The following is a 15,471-nucleotide window of genomic DNA, read 5'->3' as shown; positions in this document are numbered from 1 at the left end:
CGGGGCGAGACTTCCGGGGCGGTGATTGCATCAGATTCTGGGAAGTGTCTGTAGCAGCAGCTGTGGGGCAGGGATTCCTAGCCATGGCAGGTTCCTCCGGGCAGCAGGGTGAGCGGCGCGGCCGGGCCGGGCTGAGGGTGGCTGGGGTGCTCGGCTCGAAGGGCGGCGAGTCCTTATGTCTGAGGGGCCTGGGTGCCTGGGGTCTGAGGGGCGTCAGTGCCCGGGGTCTTAGGGACGGCACGTCCTTGGGTCTGAGGGGCGGCAGTGCCCGGGGTCTGAGGGACAGCAAGTCGTCGGGTCCGAGGGGCGGCGGGTCCTGAGGTTCGAGGGGTGGCACGTCCTAGGATCCGAATGACAACGGGTGCCCGGCTCCGAGGGACGGCCACTGGGACCGCTGCGTGAGGGTCTGCCGGACCCGTGGCTGGAGCACAGACCCGCGGGGACCCGAGCCCGGCCGGGGAGCTGCCCAGACCACCCAGCCTCAGTTTCCTCACTTGGTTCCTGCCGAGGTCCCCTTGCATCCTCACCCCGGGAGGTGGCCCTACAACAAACAGCCTCCCCCCAGCCGGTGCCTGGGCGGGCCCTCGCCCCCTCTTGCCCGAGCTGGACTTTGGGGGGGAGACAAAGGCCCAAGGGTTGTTTTGGTTTTCTGCCCAGACCTGGCAGCTTCCGGGAGGTGGGCGGAGGACACCTGAGGTTGGTACTTAGGGAAATGGGGCAGAGGACGCCAGGGGTACGCGTACACCCAGTAAAAGGGCTTGGGGCTTTACGAAGGCTTTCATCTCCAGTTACGCAGGCAGTCCACTGCAAGCTGGTTGTGAGAGCATTACTGACCCACTTTATTGCCAACCTGGGAGGTTCCCCAGGGACACAGCTCTGTCAGCTCCCCCAGTCCCTCATGTCACCAGCGGGTAGACCTCGAGAGACCAGTGGGTCTTCTCTCACTGTCCCTCCAGCAAAATTTTAGGTGCTGGAAAGGCAAGAGACTGAATCAGAAAGCCCAGATTCCTGACAGTCTGGAGCAGGCTTTCCAAAGGAAACATTCTCAGTGTCTAGTTTTTAATTCTCTTGGCTGCAAAAATTAGGTGCAAGTTCTTCTAAGACACCTCCAGGCCCTATCGTCAGTTTAGATCGCACCAGGATTTCCTTGGCATCCGGTGGTGCCCTTTGCCCCTGAGGGTTTATTGAGTTATAGATAGGTCGTTCTGACAACCTGGGTAATCTGGCGGCGTGGGGACACCCAGATGACAGGGCTACACTCTTGTGCCTAGTGGCAGGAGGTAGTCACCTTCCAGGCACGCCATCTACCACCCTACCTGTGTGCCTGGATTCCAGCACCATCTCCACCCGTCCCAGAGCCAGCAGTCCTCAGAAGTCACCCAGATTCCTGTAAAACAGCATTATGGTTAACAGCCCCAACTCTGGAACCACGCTGGCAGGGCCAGGGTCCCAGCTCTGCGCCCCCCTCACAGCAAACCATGGGTAATGGCTCCAGCCTTGGAGCATGGAGCGTAAATGAGTTAATAGATGGGAAGGACTTAGAACAGTGCCTGGCACACTCAGTAAGTGCTGTGTCCATGCTGAAAACTAGAGCTTTTTTGTTTTCAAAGCAAAAATGTGTTTTTGTTCATTTGTGAACATAAACGACGTATTAGTAGTGTTTTATATCTTGTTTTAAAAAATAGCTTCAGAATTTTAGGTTTTCAGAGCCTTGGAAGAATTGCCTTCTTTTTGGAGCTTGCCAGGTAGCTTGGGATTGCCCACTCCCGGCTCTCAGGGCAGCAGGCAGCTTGCCCGGTCCTCAACCTGTGCGCAGCATCTCCAGCCGGTGTTCTTCTGCCCCAGGGCATGGCCCACCTGCCCTTTACTATCAGCTCCTCCCATCACACACACACACTCTCAAAGATGAGAACAGGAAATAAAATCCAATCGTAAATGCTTTCAGTGATCATCTTCCTAGATTTTTCAAAGAGGCCGGCCCTCATTTTTGTACCATCTTCCCTAAGTTGACTCAGAACGTCTGTTTCTTCTTCATGATCTCATTGGGTGTACAGCTTCTCCTTTGTAGTCTTGAAGGTGCATAGGCTTGGTGCCTGTCCAAGGGCCGGAGTATTTCAGAAGGATGAGTTTCATTTCTGAGATTTCTGGGGTAGACGGAGCCTACCTCAGGGCCTTTCCATACAGACTTGGGATACCTCTTGGGTGACTGCTCATTAGGTCAGACTTATAGTTTAATTTTTATACAGTTTAATTCAAGGGTCTTCATAATAACACGGCCAGCATTTTTTCAGCATGAGTCTGCCAGGCATTGTTCTAAATGCTTTACATCTGTTATCTCCTGCCACCCTTGGAGGAACCCCTTTGAGGAAGATCCTGCTGGCATCTTGTACAGATGAGAACCCTGAGGTTCAGAGAAGTCAAGCAATCTGTCCACCATCATGACTAGCCAGAGGCACAGCCAGGCTCCCAACCTGGGCAGCCTGACTCAATAGGGACCTTAACTACTGTGCTGTGCTGCCTTTGATGATTCTCTTCAGACTCAGAGTAACTCAACCGAGTTAAGGCAGATGAGAATGAAGCTGATGCCCTTCGATGTGTTCCCCAGAGCCACGTGAAATGTTTGCGCCTCTGTGAACTCAGGTACCATATTTCCAGATATTCGAAGAGTCTTAGGTAGTACCCTTGGGATAGAGATCAAGCCATTTCCATTGTGGGTGCTCTGGGTGGCAATATGGCTGTCTGATCACCCCACAGGCTCACTGTGAGGGATGTTGGATTTCCCTAATAATGAATAACCTCCCTGCCAGTAAGGAGGAAGATGAAGGTGCCGTTCTTGGGGGTGAGAGAGGATGCCTGGGGGCCAGCTTTGTGAACGAGTGACAGCTGGACCTCCGGGGCTGGTGATCAGGAGAGATGGAAGCAGGGCGGGTGAGTGAGCCCTCACCTGTGGGAGGAGGCTCTGGTCTCTGGGAGTGGGTGGTGTTGGCTCCTAGTTGGTGAGAGCAGGGGTGCATGCCCCTCTCTCCTCCCCACGATTCATGTCTGGGGCTTTTTCCAGTCCTCTTTCTGAGCACTTCTTAGGTAGGGAGTGGGTCACTGGGAAGGACCCAAGAGGAGCCGCTGTAGAGGGTGGGGGGCGGGGTGGGACCAGGGAAACATCTGCAGAAAGGGAGTAACCTGCAGGGTGAGGTGTTGCCTGGACACCCACAAGATGAGGACCCTGGTGGGACCTTAGAAGTAGCAGATTCAGAGGGCAAAGGGTCAGAGTGAGTGCGGGGTGCAGACCCCCACCAAACTGAGGCACTTCTTAGGAACTCAGACCTGCTGTAAAAGGGTCTGCATTTTAGCGAGCTGCCCACCCATGGGGAAGCCAGTTTAAACCTTACTTGCTGGGCCCACCCCAGAGATTCTGATTTGGCAGGTCTCTGGTGGGTGCAAGAATGTGACTTCTATGGAGCCCCCAGATTCTGCTACTGATGGCAGACCAGGACTATGCCTGGAGTGGAGCTGGGAGAGCCTCAAGGGAAGGCAGGAAGAGAAACAGGGCAGCCGGGAGAGGTTTAAATGCCGATAGGAGTCCAGGCATGGTGGCTCACACTTGTAATCCCAGCACTTTGGGAGGCCAAGGTGGGTGGATCACCTGAGGTCAGGAGTTCGAGACCAGCCTGGCCAATATGGTGAAACCCCGTCTCTACTAAAGATACAAAAATTAGCTGGGTGTGGTGGCAGGCGCCTGTAATCCCAGCTACTGGGGAGGCTGAGGCAGGAGAATTGCTTGAACCCGGGAGACGGAGGTTGCAGTCAGCCGAGATCATGCCACTGCACTCCAGCCTGGGTGGCAAGAGCAAGACTCCGTCTCAAAATAAAATAAAATAAAATAAAATAAATAAATAAATGCTGATAGGAAAGAGCCAGAGAGAGGGAGAGGTCACACTGCCACGGTTGTTTGACGTGTCTGGGATGTGGTTCATTTGGTGTAGATTTGTTTTGGTATCTGTGCTGAGTGATTGCTTGGTACTTGCATTTGATTTCAACAAATGTTCTGTGGAGACTCCACCTTTGTAGCCAGTGATAACCACCCTCCACCTTTGGGACATTGCCATGTCCTTCAATATGCTGGTGAACTGAACTACAGGGTCACCCGGTAGTGGAGATTCCTTCCCATGAGGGCAGAGCAGGAGTTTCAGCACGGAGTGTGCAGGCTCTACAGTGAGGGCCAGTGTCGAGGAACAGGTCCCTGCGAGGTTTTCCATGTGCTCAGAAGTGTTCTCATCTGATCTCAGCATCAGACTGATAGACCACAGCCTGGCTCAAACCCATGACCACTTGATAGCTAATCTATTTTTATTTGTTTCCTCGAGACACACTTAAATGCAGCTACCACAATTACCCAAATGACTGACTGCGTCCATCTCATGGAAGCCTGTTGTTCTCCTCTGCTTCCCTGGGCACCAGCACCTTTCTGCTCTGAGAGGATCCTTCTCAAGTGTGGACTTGGTTCCCTTTTGATGAGTAGTCTAGGCTGCTCTAGACGGTACATTTAAGAATGATGTGATCCAAGATCAAGGCAGATTTGGTAATAAACTTTTAAAATAATAAAATTAATTAAATAAAAATGAGTGCATGATCCCCAGGAGAACTCCAGGAAATTCTCTATGTGTAGCATGCAGCTATTACCATAACTCTAATAATACCAGAGCGATTATGATAATAATGATGGCAAATGGGGCCCCTGACTCTGTGCCAGGCAGCTTTTAAACATTTTACAAGTGTAATTTGACTTAATGGCCTGTAGCTTTACAAGGCGGACGTTCTGAGCGTGTTTTACCATGAGGAAATGCCGCCGTGGGTGTGAGTGTAGGCACTCAGCCCTGGAGGGTGTCAGGGCCGCCCCTCGGATCTCCAGAGAGTGGATCTGCAGCAGCTTCAGTTCCCAGACTGCTTCCTCAGCACTCAAAAGCCACTGCAGCCGTTAGGACATTTTATGTTTTTCTCATTTTAAAAATAGCAGATGCTTACTGCAGAAAATGTGAGCAATGAAGAAAAAGAGGGAATTAAAATCACCTGTAACCCCCTCTCATCAACCACCGTCACTGTCAGTGTTCAGGCCGTTGCTGGTGGTCTCTTCATCAGAATCGATTCTGAGTGTGAGAGGCGCATGCCTGTCAGCTCGCTGTTTGAGCTGGAGGCCGATGCTGTGTCACTGTTTCTCAGGATGCTGCTGTTGCCTAGCCCAACCCAGGCATGAGCAGTTGCAGAAGACCAAGGCTCAGGGAGGAGACAGGAGAGGAGTATGGAGGGTCAGCATCGGGGAACAGCTTTCGAACTGAGGCCTGAGCTGTGAGGGGACAAGGCTCACCTTCGGCTCTGTCCATCCCTCTGACAAGTTCTCTAATCTTTAGTGAACTTCATTTTCTTTATCATGAAATGGGACCACTGCTAGCAGCTGCAGAGCTGTTGGAGGGAAATGTCCAGCTAAACTAGAAGTCTCCTGGTTGGAAGTTGCTCTGCAAAAGAGTTTGTAGGAGTCTGGTATTTATTTAGAGTTAGTTTTCTAGGACCTCGCTTTGGGGTGCTTGGAGCTGCCATGGTGGGTCTGCCTCCGCCTCCGTCCTCCCTGATCTCATCTCCAGCTGGGAGGAGAGCGCATTTCCATGTAAGCAGCCTCCTTCCTTTCTCAGAGGGAAGCACTGGCAGTGCCAGTGCTGACACCGGGCCTGTAACTGTGGGGATGGGGCAGGTGAGCTCACAGACCCTCAAGGGCTCCCAGCACCCCCCTGGCATCTTCAGCAGGGCCAGAGTCCGCCCCCGTGTTTCTCTTTCCTTGGACTGTTGGAAGAGCTGAAGTGAAAAGTGACTTGTTCTTGTGTCTCTGGTATCTTTGGGCAGCAGGGCTCCTGCTAAGCAAGCACTTGGGGGCTCAAAGCAGCAGAGGCTGTGGCCGGTTCCCAGCACTGGTCCTTGTGCAAGTGTCCTTCTGAGAAGGGTGCATGAGGCCCAGTGCCATAGGGGAACGCCAGCCCACCACCAGTGGCAGGCACTCTGTGGTGCCATTCTGCTGTCCACTCATCTGTTCCCTCAGCAACTGTAGCTGGTATCTGGAATGTCACACGCTCAGTTGTAGATGCTGAAGATCGAGCAGTGACTAAGGTAGATGGAGCAGTGGGGCAGATGGTGAAGGAAAGAAATGCGTGCATATGTTAGACGGGGGTGCTGCGGAGAGAAACAGCAGCCAGACTCGGGGTCTAGAGGCGGGCACCATATGGACCAGGAGTCCTTGAAGACCTAGTGGGGAAGCCAGCACCCAGCAGAGCTGTGAAGGATTAAGGGGCCTACTGGTGTCTGGGGAGCATTCCCCCTAAAAAAGGAGCAGCAGGTGGAAGGGCCCCGTGACCAGGGTGTGGAGAGCCAGGTGGGGGCCCATGGCCAGCATGAGGATGGGCTTGTGCTGCTGGCGAGGTGGGTGTTGGGGGACAGTAATGTGAACTTTCTCTTTTCAGCAAAGCTGCAGGAGCCCTGTGGCTGTGAGGGGAGAGCCATGCTGGCTACAGGTGGCGGTGTCTGGCTTACAGGAACCCAGGTGACAAAGACTGGCTCTCAAATCCAAAGCCTCTTGAGTTAGAGGCCCTGGATCCTCCCATGGGTTGGCTATAGCTGCTCATAAGGATAACTCATAAAGGGGTGTGATTCCAGTTTTGGCTAGAGAGTGTGCCCAGAGCTTTGCTTCTGGGTGCCTCTGGCTGCTTGGAGTGGGTGGCCATCTTATTGGGGTCAGATGGGACGGTGGCTCCATGCAGGGGGAGGGAAGCAGGGCAAGTTAGAGGGACACTGCACTCATCATCCCACCAGCGAGAGTCATCCCAGGAAGTCATTTTAAGCCCTGCATCCATGTTGAGACTTCAGGAAGGCTTTCTCACACAGTGCCCACCCCTTTACTGCAGGTGGCTTCAGGATATCCTCTCCGGTGGCCATGGAGGCCGGGCCCTGGGGCATCACGTGGCTCCGTGGGCTCCCTGGCGGGTGAAGAACTCGACCCAGGGGGGCATTCTTACTGCTGCAGCTGTGCACTCCATTCTGACTCATCTTTGCTGACACCACAGCGTTGTGGGAAATGCCAGTTATTGGCCTGACACTAAGGGTTTTCCCCACCCTAGGCAAAGCAGGAAAGGCATTTGTGTGCAGTTACCCCCACAACACACTCTGCTCTCCGTTTTCAGAAGCTGCGTGGGTCTGGTTGGGGTAACTGGCTCTGTGCCAGGGAGTAAACACAGAGATGGGGGACAAAAGGAAATGGGAGAGGGCAGAGAGGGGGACTGTGACGTGCAGGTCATCCACGCCCCATGGCGGTGATGTCGGGCAGCTTGTGCCCAGGAAGGGGTGGCCAGACATGTGCTTTCCCACCCTGAGTGAACTCGGGTGGGAGGGTGTCTGCGTGGAAGAAGCAAGCATTGGGCCTTTTCCCACAGTCCTCTCAGCAAGCACAGTCACTGGTTCAAGGTTTGGATGCACTTGTGCTCATGGGCTCAGGGACCAGACTCCCTCCCCTGGCCGAAAACCTGGTACCATCTGCCTGCTCTGCCCCCACTTTAGGGAGGCGGGCTGTGAACACAGCACCTGGTCCCCAACTCTCGTGTCGGAGGTAATTGCAGGCAGATATTCCTTAGAATGGTGAGACAGATTTTATTCCCTAATTCCTGACAGGAAGGGAGGGAGCTACGTTCCCTGCCGATTCAGCAGAGGTGACTTTTGAATTTAAAGGGAGAATGATTAGCTGGGCCTGGTGGCATGTGCCTGTAGTCCCAGCTACTCAGGAGGCTTAGGCTGGAGGGTCACTTGAGCCCAGCATTTTGAGGATGTGATGAGCCTTGATTGCACTACTGCACTCCAGCCTGGGCAGTAGAATCAGACCCAGTCTCTAAAAACTAAAAATAAATAAATAAAAATAAAAAATAGAGGGAGAATGAAGGAGGAGAAGGAGGGTGAGCAGGGGCTCAAGTGCCCAATGCCATGGGGCTGGTCAGCGTGCATGTGCCAAGGCAGCCTTGTCTACAGCTGGCAGTGGTGAAAGTTAGGGTTCTGCTGATCCTCCCGATGGTGACATGCGGAACAGCGGCTCTTGGGTCCTTGAGTGACACACCTGAGTGGTGGAGGTGCATGCTTACTACTTTGAAGACTCTAAGGAAGGAGGCTGGAGCCAGGGGGCAGGGGCCAGGGGCCAGGTGAGGCTGGCTGGAGCAGCCACGTTATCCTGGCAACCCTGTGCTTGCTTGGGCTGGTCCTTTGAGGGTGCTCAGTCCTCCTGAGGCTGTGGCCTTGACCTGCAGAAGGCACACTAGAGTCCAGCTGTCTCTTGGTACAGGGGTGTAAATGGCACACATTGTCAATGTGGGCTTCTCCCTACCCCTCATCCCCCAGCACCCAGAGGGAGAGGGTGCCACTGCGGCAAAGAGAGTTGAAGTTGGTTTGGTTTGGGAGATTTTTGTTGTGAGTTTTAAAAAACGGAGGTAAAATTCACGTAACGTACTTACCTGGCAGGAGGGATACCGCGATGGTGTAGGCAGCTCTCCCAAGGCGAGGCTTATCCTTTACACTCCAGATGGGCTGACCCCGGTGATTTCCACAAATGTCGGAAACTGAACTGCACAATTTGTGATCATGTGGAGCTGTGTTTGTGCTTTCCCTGATAGGAAAAATAAATTAAAAACTTAAAAACTAAGTAATTTATATGACCTAAAATGAAAAGTGCACAATTCCGTGGTATTTGGTGCACCATGTTGTCATGCAGCCTTCTGTCTAACTTCATGCAGTTCTGTCTAGTTCCAAAGCATCTCATCACTCAAGAGGAAACCCGTCCATACCTGTTAGGTAGTCACTCCCCCGACGCCAGTCGACGCGCTGCCCCGTCCCTTTGCCTGTTCTGGATGTTTGGCGTCCAGGGAAGGGCTTGAGCACCTTTTTCCTTGGTTCTGCGCCATCCCCTGGTCCCTGTCTTTCTGAGTTCTGCCTGGCGGCCTCTGGGCTGCCTACCTGCTGCCTGACGCCGTGTGCCCTCTGTCTTTGCAGCTCCTGACTACAGGTCCATTCTGAGCATTAGTGACGAGGCAGCCAGGGCACAAGCCCTGAACGAGCACCTCAGCACGCGTAGCTATGTCCAGGGGTACTCACTGTCCCAGGCAGACGTGGACGCGTTCAGGCAGCTCTCGACCCCGCCTGCTGACCCCCAGCTCTTCCACGTGGCTCGGTGGTTCAGGCACATAGAAGCGCTCCTGGGTAGCCCCTGTGGCAAAGGCCAGCCCTGCAGGCTCCAAGCAAGTGAGTAACAGAGTGGGTTCCCTGGCCATTAGAACCTCTCCCCGCAAGGTCAAGGGCTTTCTCCATCACCCTGGTGCTTACCTGGCACCTGTGGATACCTCAGAGGGAGCCTCGCCCAAGTGTGTCTCGAGCAAGTGGCCTGGATGGGCAGATCCAGCGCTCGCTGGGTGGAAGTTGGGATAAAATCATACCCTGTGGAGTTGGGTGTTCAGGAGCAAGATGTTCACATCACTGTTGTGGCAGAATTGCCTGAGGTGGTGGGGTGCAGAGCTGCTGCGGCTCTGGGGTTCCACGTAGCATGCCCAGGCCACGGGCCCTAGCCTTGTGATTTTTAGCTAAGGCTGTGCCTGGCTCTGGTTGACTCAGTTCTTTCTCTTTATTTTTTCCATAAGATTGCGCGTGTCTATCCTCCAGCTTTAAAATCGTTGAATCCTAAAGTTTTTCTGTTTTTTTTTTTTTTTTTTTGAGGCGGAGTCTTGCTCTGTTGCCCAGGCTGGAGTGCAATGGTGTGGGCTCACTGCACCCCCCGCCTCCCGGGTTTACATCATTCTCCTGCCTCAGCCTCCCGAGTAGCTGGGACTTCAGGCGCCCGCCACCACGCCCAGCTAATTTTTTTGTAGTTTTAGTGGAGACGGGGTTTCCCTGTGTTAGCCAGGATGGTCTGGATCTTCTGACCTCGAGATCCACCCGCCTCAGCCTCCCAAAGTGCTGGGATTACAGCCGTGAGCCACCGCGCCCAGCGAATCCTAAAGTATTAATTGGCATTGAACTTTTTAAAAATCAGAAATAAGTCATTTTTTCTCTTTGAGATGATGTCTGTCCCATAGCTCCAGCCTGTGGCTGCTGGTTGTGTCTGGGAAACGTGGCTGTGGTTATCTGAGGGAGATACTCCTGGGGTGCCTGCATGGCATTGTCAGTGTCTGTGGCAAATCTGAGGGGGCTCCATGTTATCGTCACTGAAGTATGCCTTTGGGTGGCTCAGCTCCTCCTGTGGCTGTGGGCACTCCTCCACCTTCATGTGGGGGCAGGTTTTGTGCCTTGGTGGTCCTGGCTGTACCTGGCGGCTTCCTGGGGGCTTCTCCAGACTCCTTTGGGGCTTGGGATTTGGAACATGCCACCCCGCTTCTGCCCCATTGCTATTAAAACCCCATCGCTATTAAAAATACAAAAAATTAGCCGGGCGTGGTGGTGGGCGCCTGTAGTCCCAGCTACTCTGCCATGGGTCAGGCCTCTGCTAGACCACTGTTTGAACCAGGGTGGAGGTGGGGATGTCACATCTCCTAGGGGACGTGTTTTCTGGATAACTCTGCAGCAGACACTCCTTCCCCAGCATAGGGTGGAGGCCATTGCTGTGCAGGTCATCTCCTTCCCCATGTAGCCATTCCTGCCTGAGCCTCCAGTGTGGTCACCCAGGTGACACCTGTGCTATGAGGTGCCTTCTCTCCAAGTGCTCGGGTGTCAGGTTGTTCCCCCTGCCATGTGCCGTTCCAAGACACAGGCAGAGGGGGGCGGGATTAGGGGGTGGAGTGGGCCTCGTACCTCTAGCTCAGCAGTGGCCTGTCCAGTTTTCCCTCTTAGGGACTTGTTGAAAGAGCGGTACAGACACAAGCTTCCATCCACACTGTGAGATTAAGGAAGGGTTTTGCTCCTGCAAACACCTTTTAACCTACAGAGAGGAAGCAGAGCCATGTTGCTGTGTAACAGAATGGACCGTGGATAGCACTAATGGAGTTGTTGTCCCTCCCCAGGTTCCAAATCCCCTCATCACCCAGACTGCCCAAGAGGCTGCCAGGGACTGCTTGTGCCAGGAATGATGGACATTATGTCAGGCGACCCTCACTCAAGCTTGGTGTACACTGAGCAGGGGCTGAAGAGGGAGGTGGGAACTGGAGCCTGGGACTGCTAGAGCATCCAGTGACCTCGAGTGGGTCCGAGGCGCCATGGAGTCCAGTGGAGTGTCCTCGCTCATGTCCCCAGGATGACGGTAGCCGTGGATCTCCCTCCATGTAGCTGTGAGAATCAGAGCCGCTGCCCCCACTGAGTGGGAACGCCCTCCATTTCCATTGCTCATACTCCCCAAGTATGCACCTTCCCTCCTGGCACGGTAGGCCACGTGCCCCTCCTCCTGCTCGCCCTTCCACCTCTGCTGGCCATCCCAGCAGCATCAAATGTGCCCGTGTCCGGCCCTCAGCATGCCCGCCTGTCACCAGCCCCTCCCATGTGTCTTCTGTGTCCTTTCTCTGAGACCATGGGCCTCAGCAGCCCGAGGGATCTTCTCAGACATGGAAAGGCTGTGCTTGGTCAGGCGCGGTGGCTCACACCTATAATTCCAGCACTTTGGGAGGCCGAGGCGGGCGGATCATGAGGTCAGGAGATTGAGACCATGCTCGCTAACTCGGTGAAACCCCATCGCTATTAAAAATACAAAAAATTAGCCAGGCGTGGTGGTGGGGGCCTATAGTCCCAGCTGCTCGGGAAGCTGAGGCAGGAGAATGGCGTGAACCTAGGAGGCGGAGCTTGCAGTGAACCAAGATCGTGCCGTTGCACTCCAGCCTGGGTGACAGAGCGAGACTCCGTCTCAGGTGGGGGGGAAAAAAGGAAAGGCTCTGCTTAACCCCCAGGGCCCTATTCCTGTGAAGCCAGACCCCTTCCAGGGGAATCCCTTCCCTGGATCGCCAGCCTCCAGCACAGAGGTCCACTGGATATCAGGACGTTGAACTTCTCGCCCACAGTGGAGGCTCAGCCCTTGCAGCCTGCCGGCCTCTGCCTGCCCCCGGGAAGGAGTGTCAGGCACACCCTTCACTGAGGAAGGTGTGGGTCTGTCAGATGCCGAGGCCGTGGTTTTACGAACGTGAAGGTTTGGTGTTGCTCTCTCCCCTCAGATGGAGGACCCTTAACTTCCTGATGAAGGATTTCTCTCCATGAACCCCTTGCTTGGTCCTGATTTCTCTTCCTGAACCCCTTGCTTGGTCCTGATTTCTCTCTGTGAGCCCCTTGCTTGGTCCTGATTTCTCTCTGTGAGCCCCTTGCTTGGTCCTGATTTCTCTCCATGAACCCCTTGCTTGGGTCCTGATTTCTCTCCGTGAGCCCCTTGCTTGGGTCCTGTCTTCTGTCTGTGAACCCCTTGCTTGGGTCCTGTCTTCTGTCTGTGAACCCCTTGCTTGGGTCCTGTCTTCTGTCTGTGAACCCCTCGCTTGGTCCTGACTTCTCTCCGTGAACCCCTTGCTTGGGTCCTGATTTCTCTCCATGAACCCCTCGCTTGGTCCTGATTTCTCTCCGTGAACCCCTTGCTTGGGTCCTGTCTGCATCTGATGTGATGTAGGCAGACACTGCTTGCCACTTCCTGGCTTCTCTCTCCATCGTTTTATCTTCAGCCTCCCACATCCCTGTTTCGAAGGCATGTCTCTCATGAGCGGTTCATAGTTGTTCTGTTGTTGGATCTCTCAGGTCAGGGTGGGACTGTGGAATCAATGAATGTGTGTTCATTTTTTCCAAAGAAACAAAAGCACAGGCCGGGTGCGGTGGCTCACGTCTGTAATCCCAGCACTTTAGGAGGCCGAGGCAGGCAGATCACAAAGTCAGGAGTCCGAGACTGGCCTGGCCAATATGGTGCAACCCCATCTCTACTAAAAATACAAAAACTAGTGGGGCGTGGTGGCGGGCACCTGTAGTCCCAGCTACTTGGGAGGCTGAGGCAGGATAATCGCTTGAACTCGGGAGGCGGAGGTTGCAGTGAGCTGTGATTGTGCCACTGCACTCCAACCTGGGTGACAGAGCGAGATTTTGTCTTAAAAAAAAAAAAAAAAAAAAAAAAAGCCAGAGGGACAAGGGTCCTTATGTAGTATCTCTCAGTTCTTCTCTTTTGCAAATCTGAATTTGTATATCTGGGCCTCGTAACCCGTTTCCTGGGGAGCCCATCGCCAGCTGTGTGGAGGTAGCAGCCTTAGGGGAGCTGGAACGCTGGCTGTGGCCAGGCTTCTTGGACGAACTTTCAGTCCTGTGAACCCTGGGCCCTTTCCTCATAGCAGGGCAAGTGTGATGATCCCGTGGCCTCATGGCTGTGTTTCTGAGCAGTGTCTCCAGCTGTCTGAGATGGCAGCAGTGTCCTATGGAAGGAGCTCCAGGGTCTTAGTGAGGGAGGAGAGTGAGGGATCCTAGAGTGACCGGATCCTAGAGTGACCGGTTGAATGCCTCCAGGCATTGAGTGAGATTCTCCTTCAAGGGCTTGTGAGGCATTTAACGTAAACTGAGGCCAAGCTACACTTGGCCTCAATAAGCACATGATGTTTGATTAGGATTGGGGATTTCCTATGCTTTAGAATCTGACCACCTGTGACTGCTGGAATTCACCTAGAGTGGGGGCTCCTGCTGAGCACTGGACCTCTCTCCGTCTCCTGCCCCATCTCCTATCTGCCTACACTTCCCTCCCTGCCCAGACACACACACTGCAGCTGCCCTTCTTCCTGCCCTTGGCCTGTTTGTCATCAGCGTCTGCCGTCCTGGCTCTTGTGGCCCAAGCAAGAGCCAGGAGGCCAGGAGATGGCTGGTGCCCAGGACCAACTTCCCCGTGATCACTGTGTGGCGATTTGCTGGCCATGCTGCCAGACTCTCTGGCACAGAAACCAAGGACAGGAGGAGGCAGGATGCGAGCACCCTGGTGAGCTGCCAGGCACCCTGCTGGGGTGGGCACAGGTCAGTGCCAGGAGTATCCATCTTGTAGGCCTTCCTGGTGCCACTCAGCAGAGATATGTGAAGCCCTTCCCAGGGCCAGGCACCAGCTGGGGTCAGAGGTGTCCAGCAGAGCATAACGCAGAACCTAGACCTGTAGGCGACAACTGTGGAGGAAAGTGGGGATCTGCTGAGGGGGCAGGGCAGGCAGGAGCTGGCCGAGGACAATGGCAAAGTTACCAGGTACTGTCCTCCACACCCAGCTTTGCAGGATTGACGTTTCAGAGGATGAATAATCACCCTGTGACTGCCCCTGGCCCCAGGGACAGAGCTCTGCCCCTTCAGGGGTCCCAGATGTAGGTTGTGTAAGGACAGCCTCATGCCAGGTTGGAAGCCAGGCCTGGAAGCAGTGTGGTCAGAGCAGCCCAGGCAGCCCACAGGAGAGTGGAGGGGAACAACTGGGGAAGTCTGGCTAGGAGGAGGTGACTGCACTGAGGGGCTAGCTGGCAAAGGTCTCTGCCTGGGGGCTGAGAGGAGCTCAGGTTATTTCTGAAGGCAGTATAGACCTATGTGGAGCTTGAAGCCCAGTGTCTGGATCAGAGTCTGATGGGCTGCGGGCCCAGAGCTGGGAGCCAGCCGCTGGCTTCTGCAGTGTCCGAAGTGGTGAGGAGGGGCTGGGCTGGAGCCAGTCTTGCCTGCTGGCAGTGGCCACGGTGGGGTCCTTTCTGCTCTGACTCCTGGCCTCTGTTGCCAGGGCTTGGAGGCTTGGAGGTGGCCTCTGTCCCAAGAAGAGTCCCCCAAATCCTCACTTTGTCCAGGTGAGGGATTCTGGGAGGGGGAGGTTCCCAGGACTGCGGCGGCACAGACCATACCTTGTCAGTGTTGAGCCCTGACTGACCCAGGAGTGCCGAGTGGTGGTGTGCTCACTGCCAGCAAGGGGCCGTATTTGAAGAGCAGTGGAGTGTGCCGAGCACGCTGTGTAGGCGTTCCTCAGCCCTTCTGGGTTCCAAGGGTGGTGTTGGGGTACGCTGCCATACAGAATATGAGAAAGCAAAAGAAACACAAGGTTGTCGGGAGGTGGAGCTTGCAGTGAGCCGAGATCACGCCACGGCACTCTGGCCTGGGCCACAGAGCGAGACTCCGTCTAAAAAAAAAAGGCAGACACTGTTGTCTTTGACCTGCGTGATGTTGACCGAGGTTTGCGTGGTTTCACGTTGTGTAAGTTTCATGGAAAACTATAGTCCCGTTGTAAAAACCAAGTCTCCAGACGAAGAGGCGACTTGCACTTCCTGGTGCTGCCCCTGGACCCTGACTCCGCTCTCTTCGCCTCCCAGGTAAAGGCCGGCGTGTCCAGCCCCAGTGGTCCCCTCCTGCTGGGACCCAGCCATGCAGACTCCACCTTTACAACAGCCTCACCAGGAACAAGGTAAGGAGGACACAGATGCTGCGGTACATGCACACGATGGGAGGCAGGACGGCCCCTGTGCCTTG

The 15,471-nt window shown here is 54.6% G+C and overlaps 1 protein-coding gene and 1 non-coding gene across 7 annotated transcripts in view; both read left to right on the top strand.

The window, feature by feature from the left end:
- Nucleotides 1-15,471, top strand: part of CARS1 (cysteinyl-tRNA synthetase 1) — a 56,866-nt gene continuing 41,395 nt past the window's right edge. For 2 of the 6 annotated variants that reach the window (XR_005240532.2, XM_008010075.3), the window contains exons 1-3: nt 7-108; nt 9,064-9,312; nt 15,315-15,406. Coding sequence is in view for 5 of the 6 variants with exons in the window: in XM_008010075.3 (XP_008008266.3) it covers nt 84-108; nt 9,064-9,312; nt 15,315-15,406 (366 nt within the window). In the remaining variant the exon portion in view is untranslated. Of the gene's footprint in view, nt 109-2,537; nt 2,641-9,063; nt 9,313-15,314; nt 15,407-15,471 lie in introns of all 6 variants that reach the window. The other 4 variants (XM_037998857.2, XM_037998858.2, XM_037998856.2 and 1 more) reach the window with 4 other exon arrangements.
- Nucleotides 8,521-8,683, top strand: LOC119624685 (U1 spliceosomal RNA). Its single transcript, XR_005240834.2, has one exon. It is a non-coding gene; the product is annotated as a U1 spliceosomal RNA (small nuclear RNA).

This window comes from Chlorocebus sabaeus, chromosome 1 (assembly GCF_047675955.1).
Source record: "Chlorocebus sabaeus isolate Y175 chromosome 1, mChlSab1.0.hap1, whole genome shotgun sequence".
NCBI lineage: Eukaryota > Metazoa > Chordata > Mammalia > Primates > Cercopithecidae > Chlorocebus > Chlorocebus sabaeus.
This window is presented reverse-complemented; position numbering and strand designations above follow the sequence as displayed.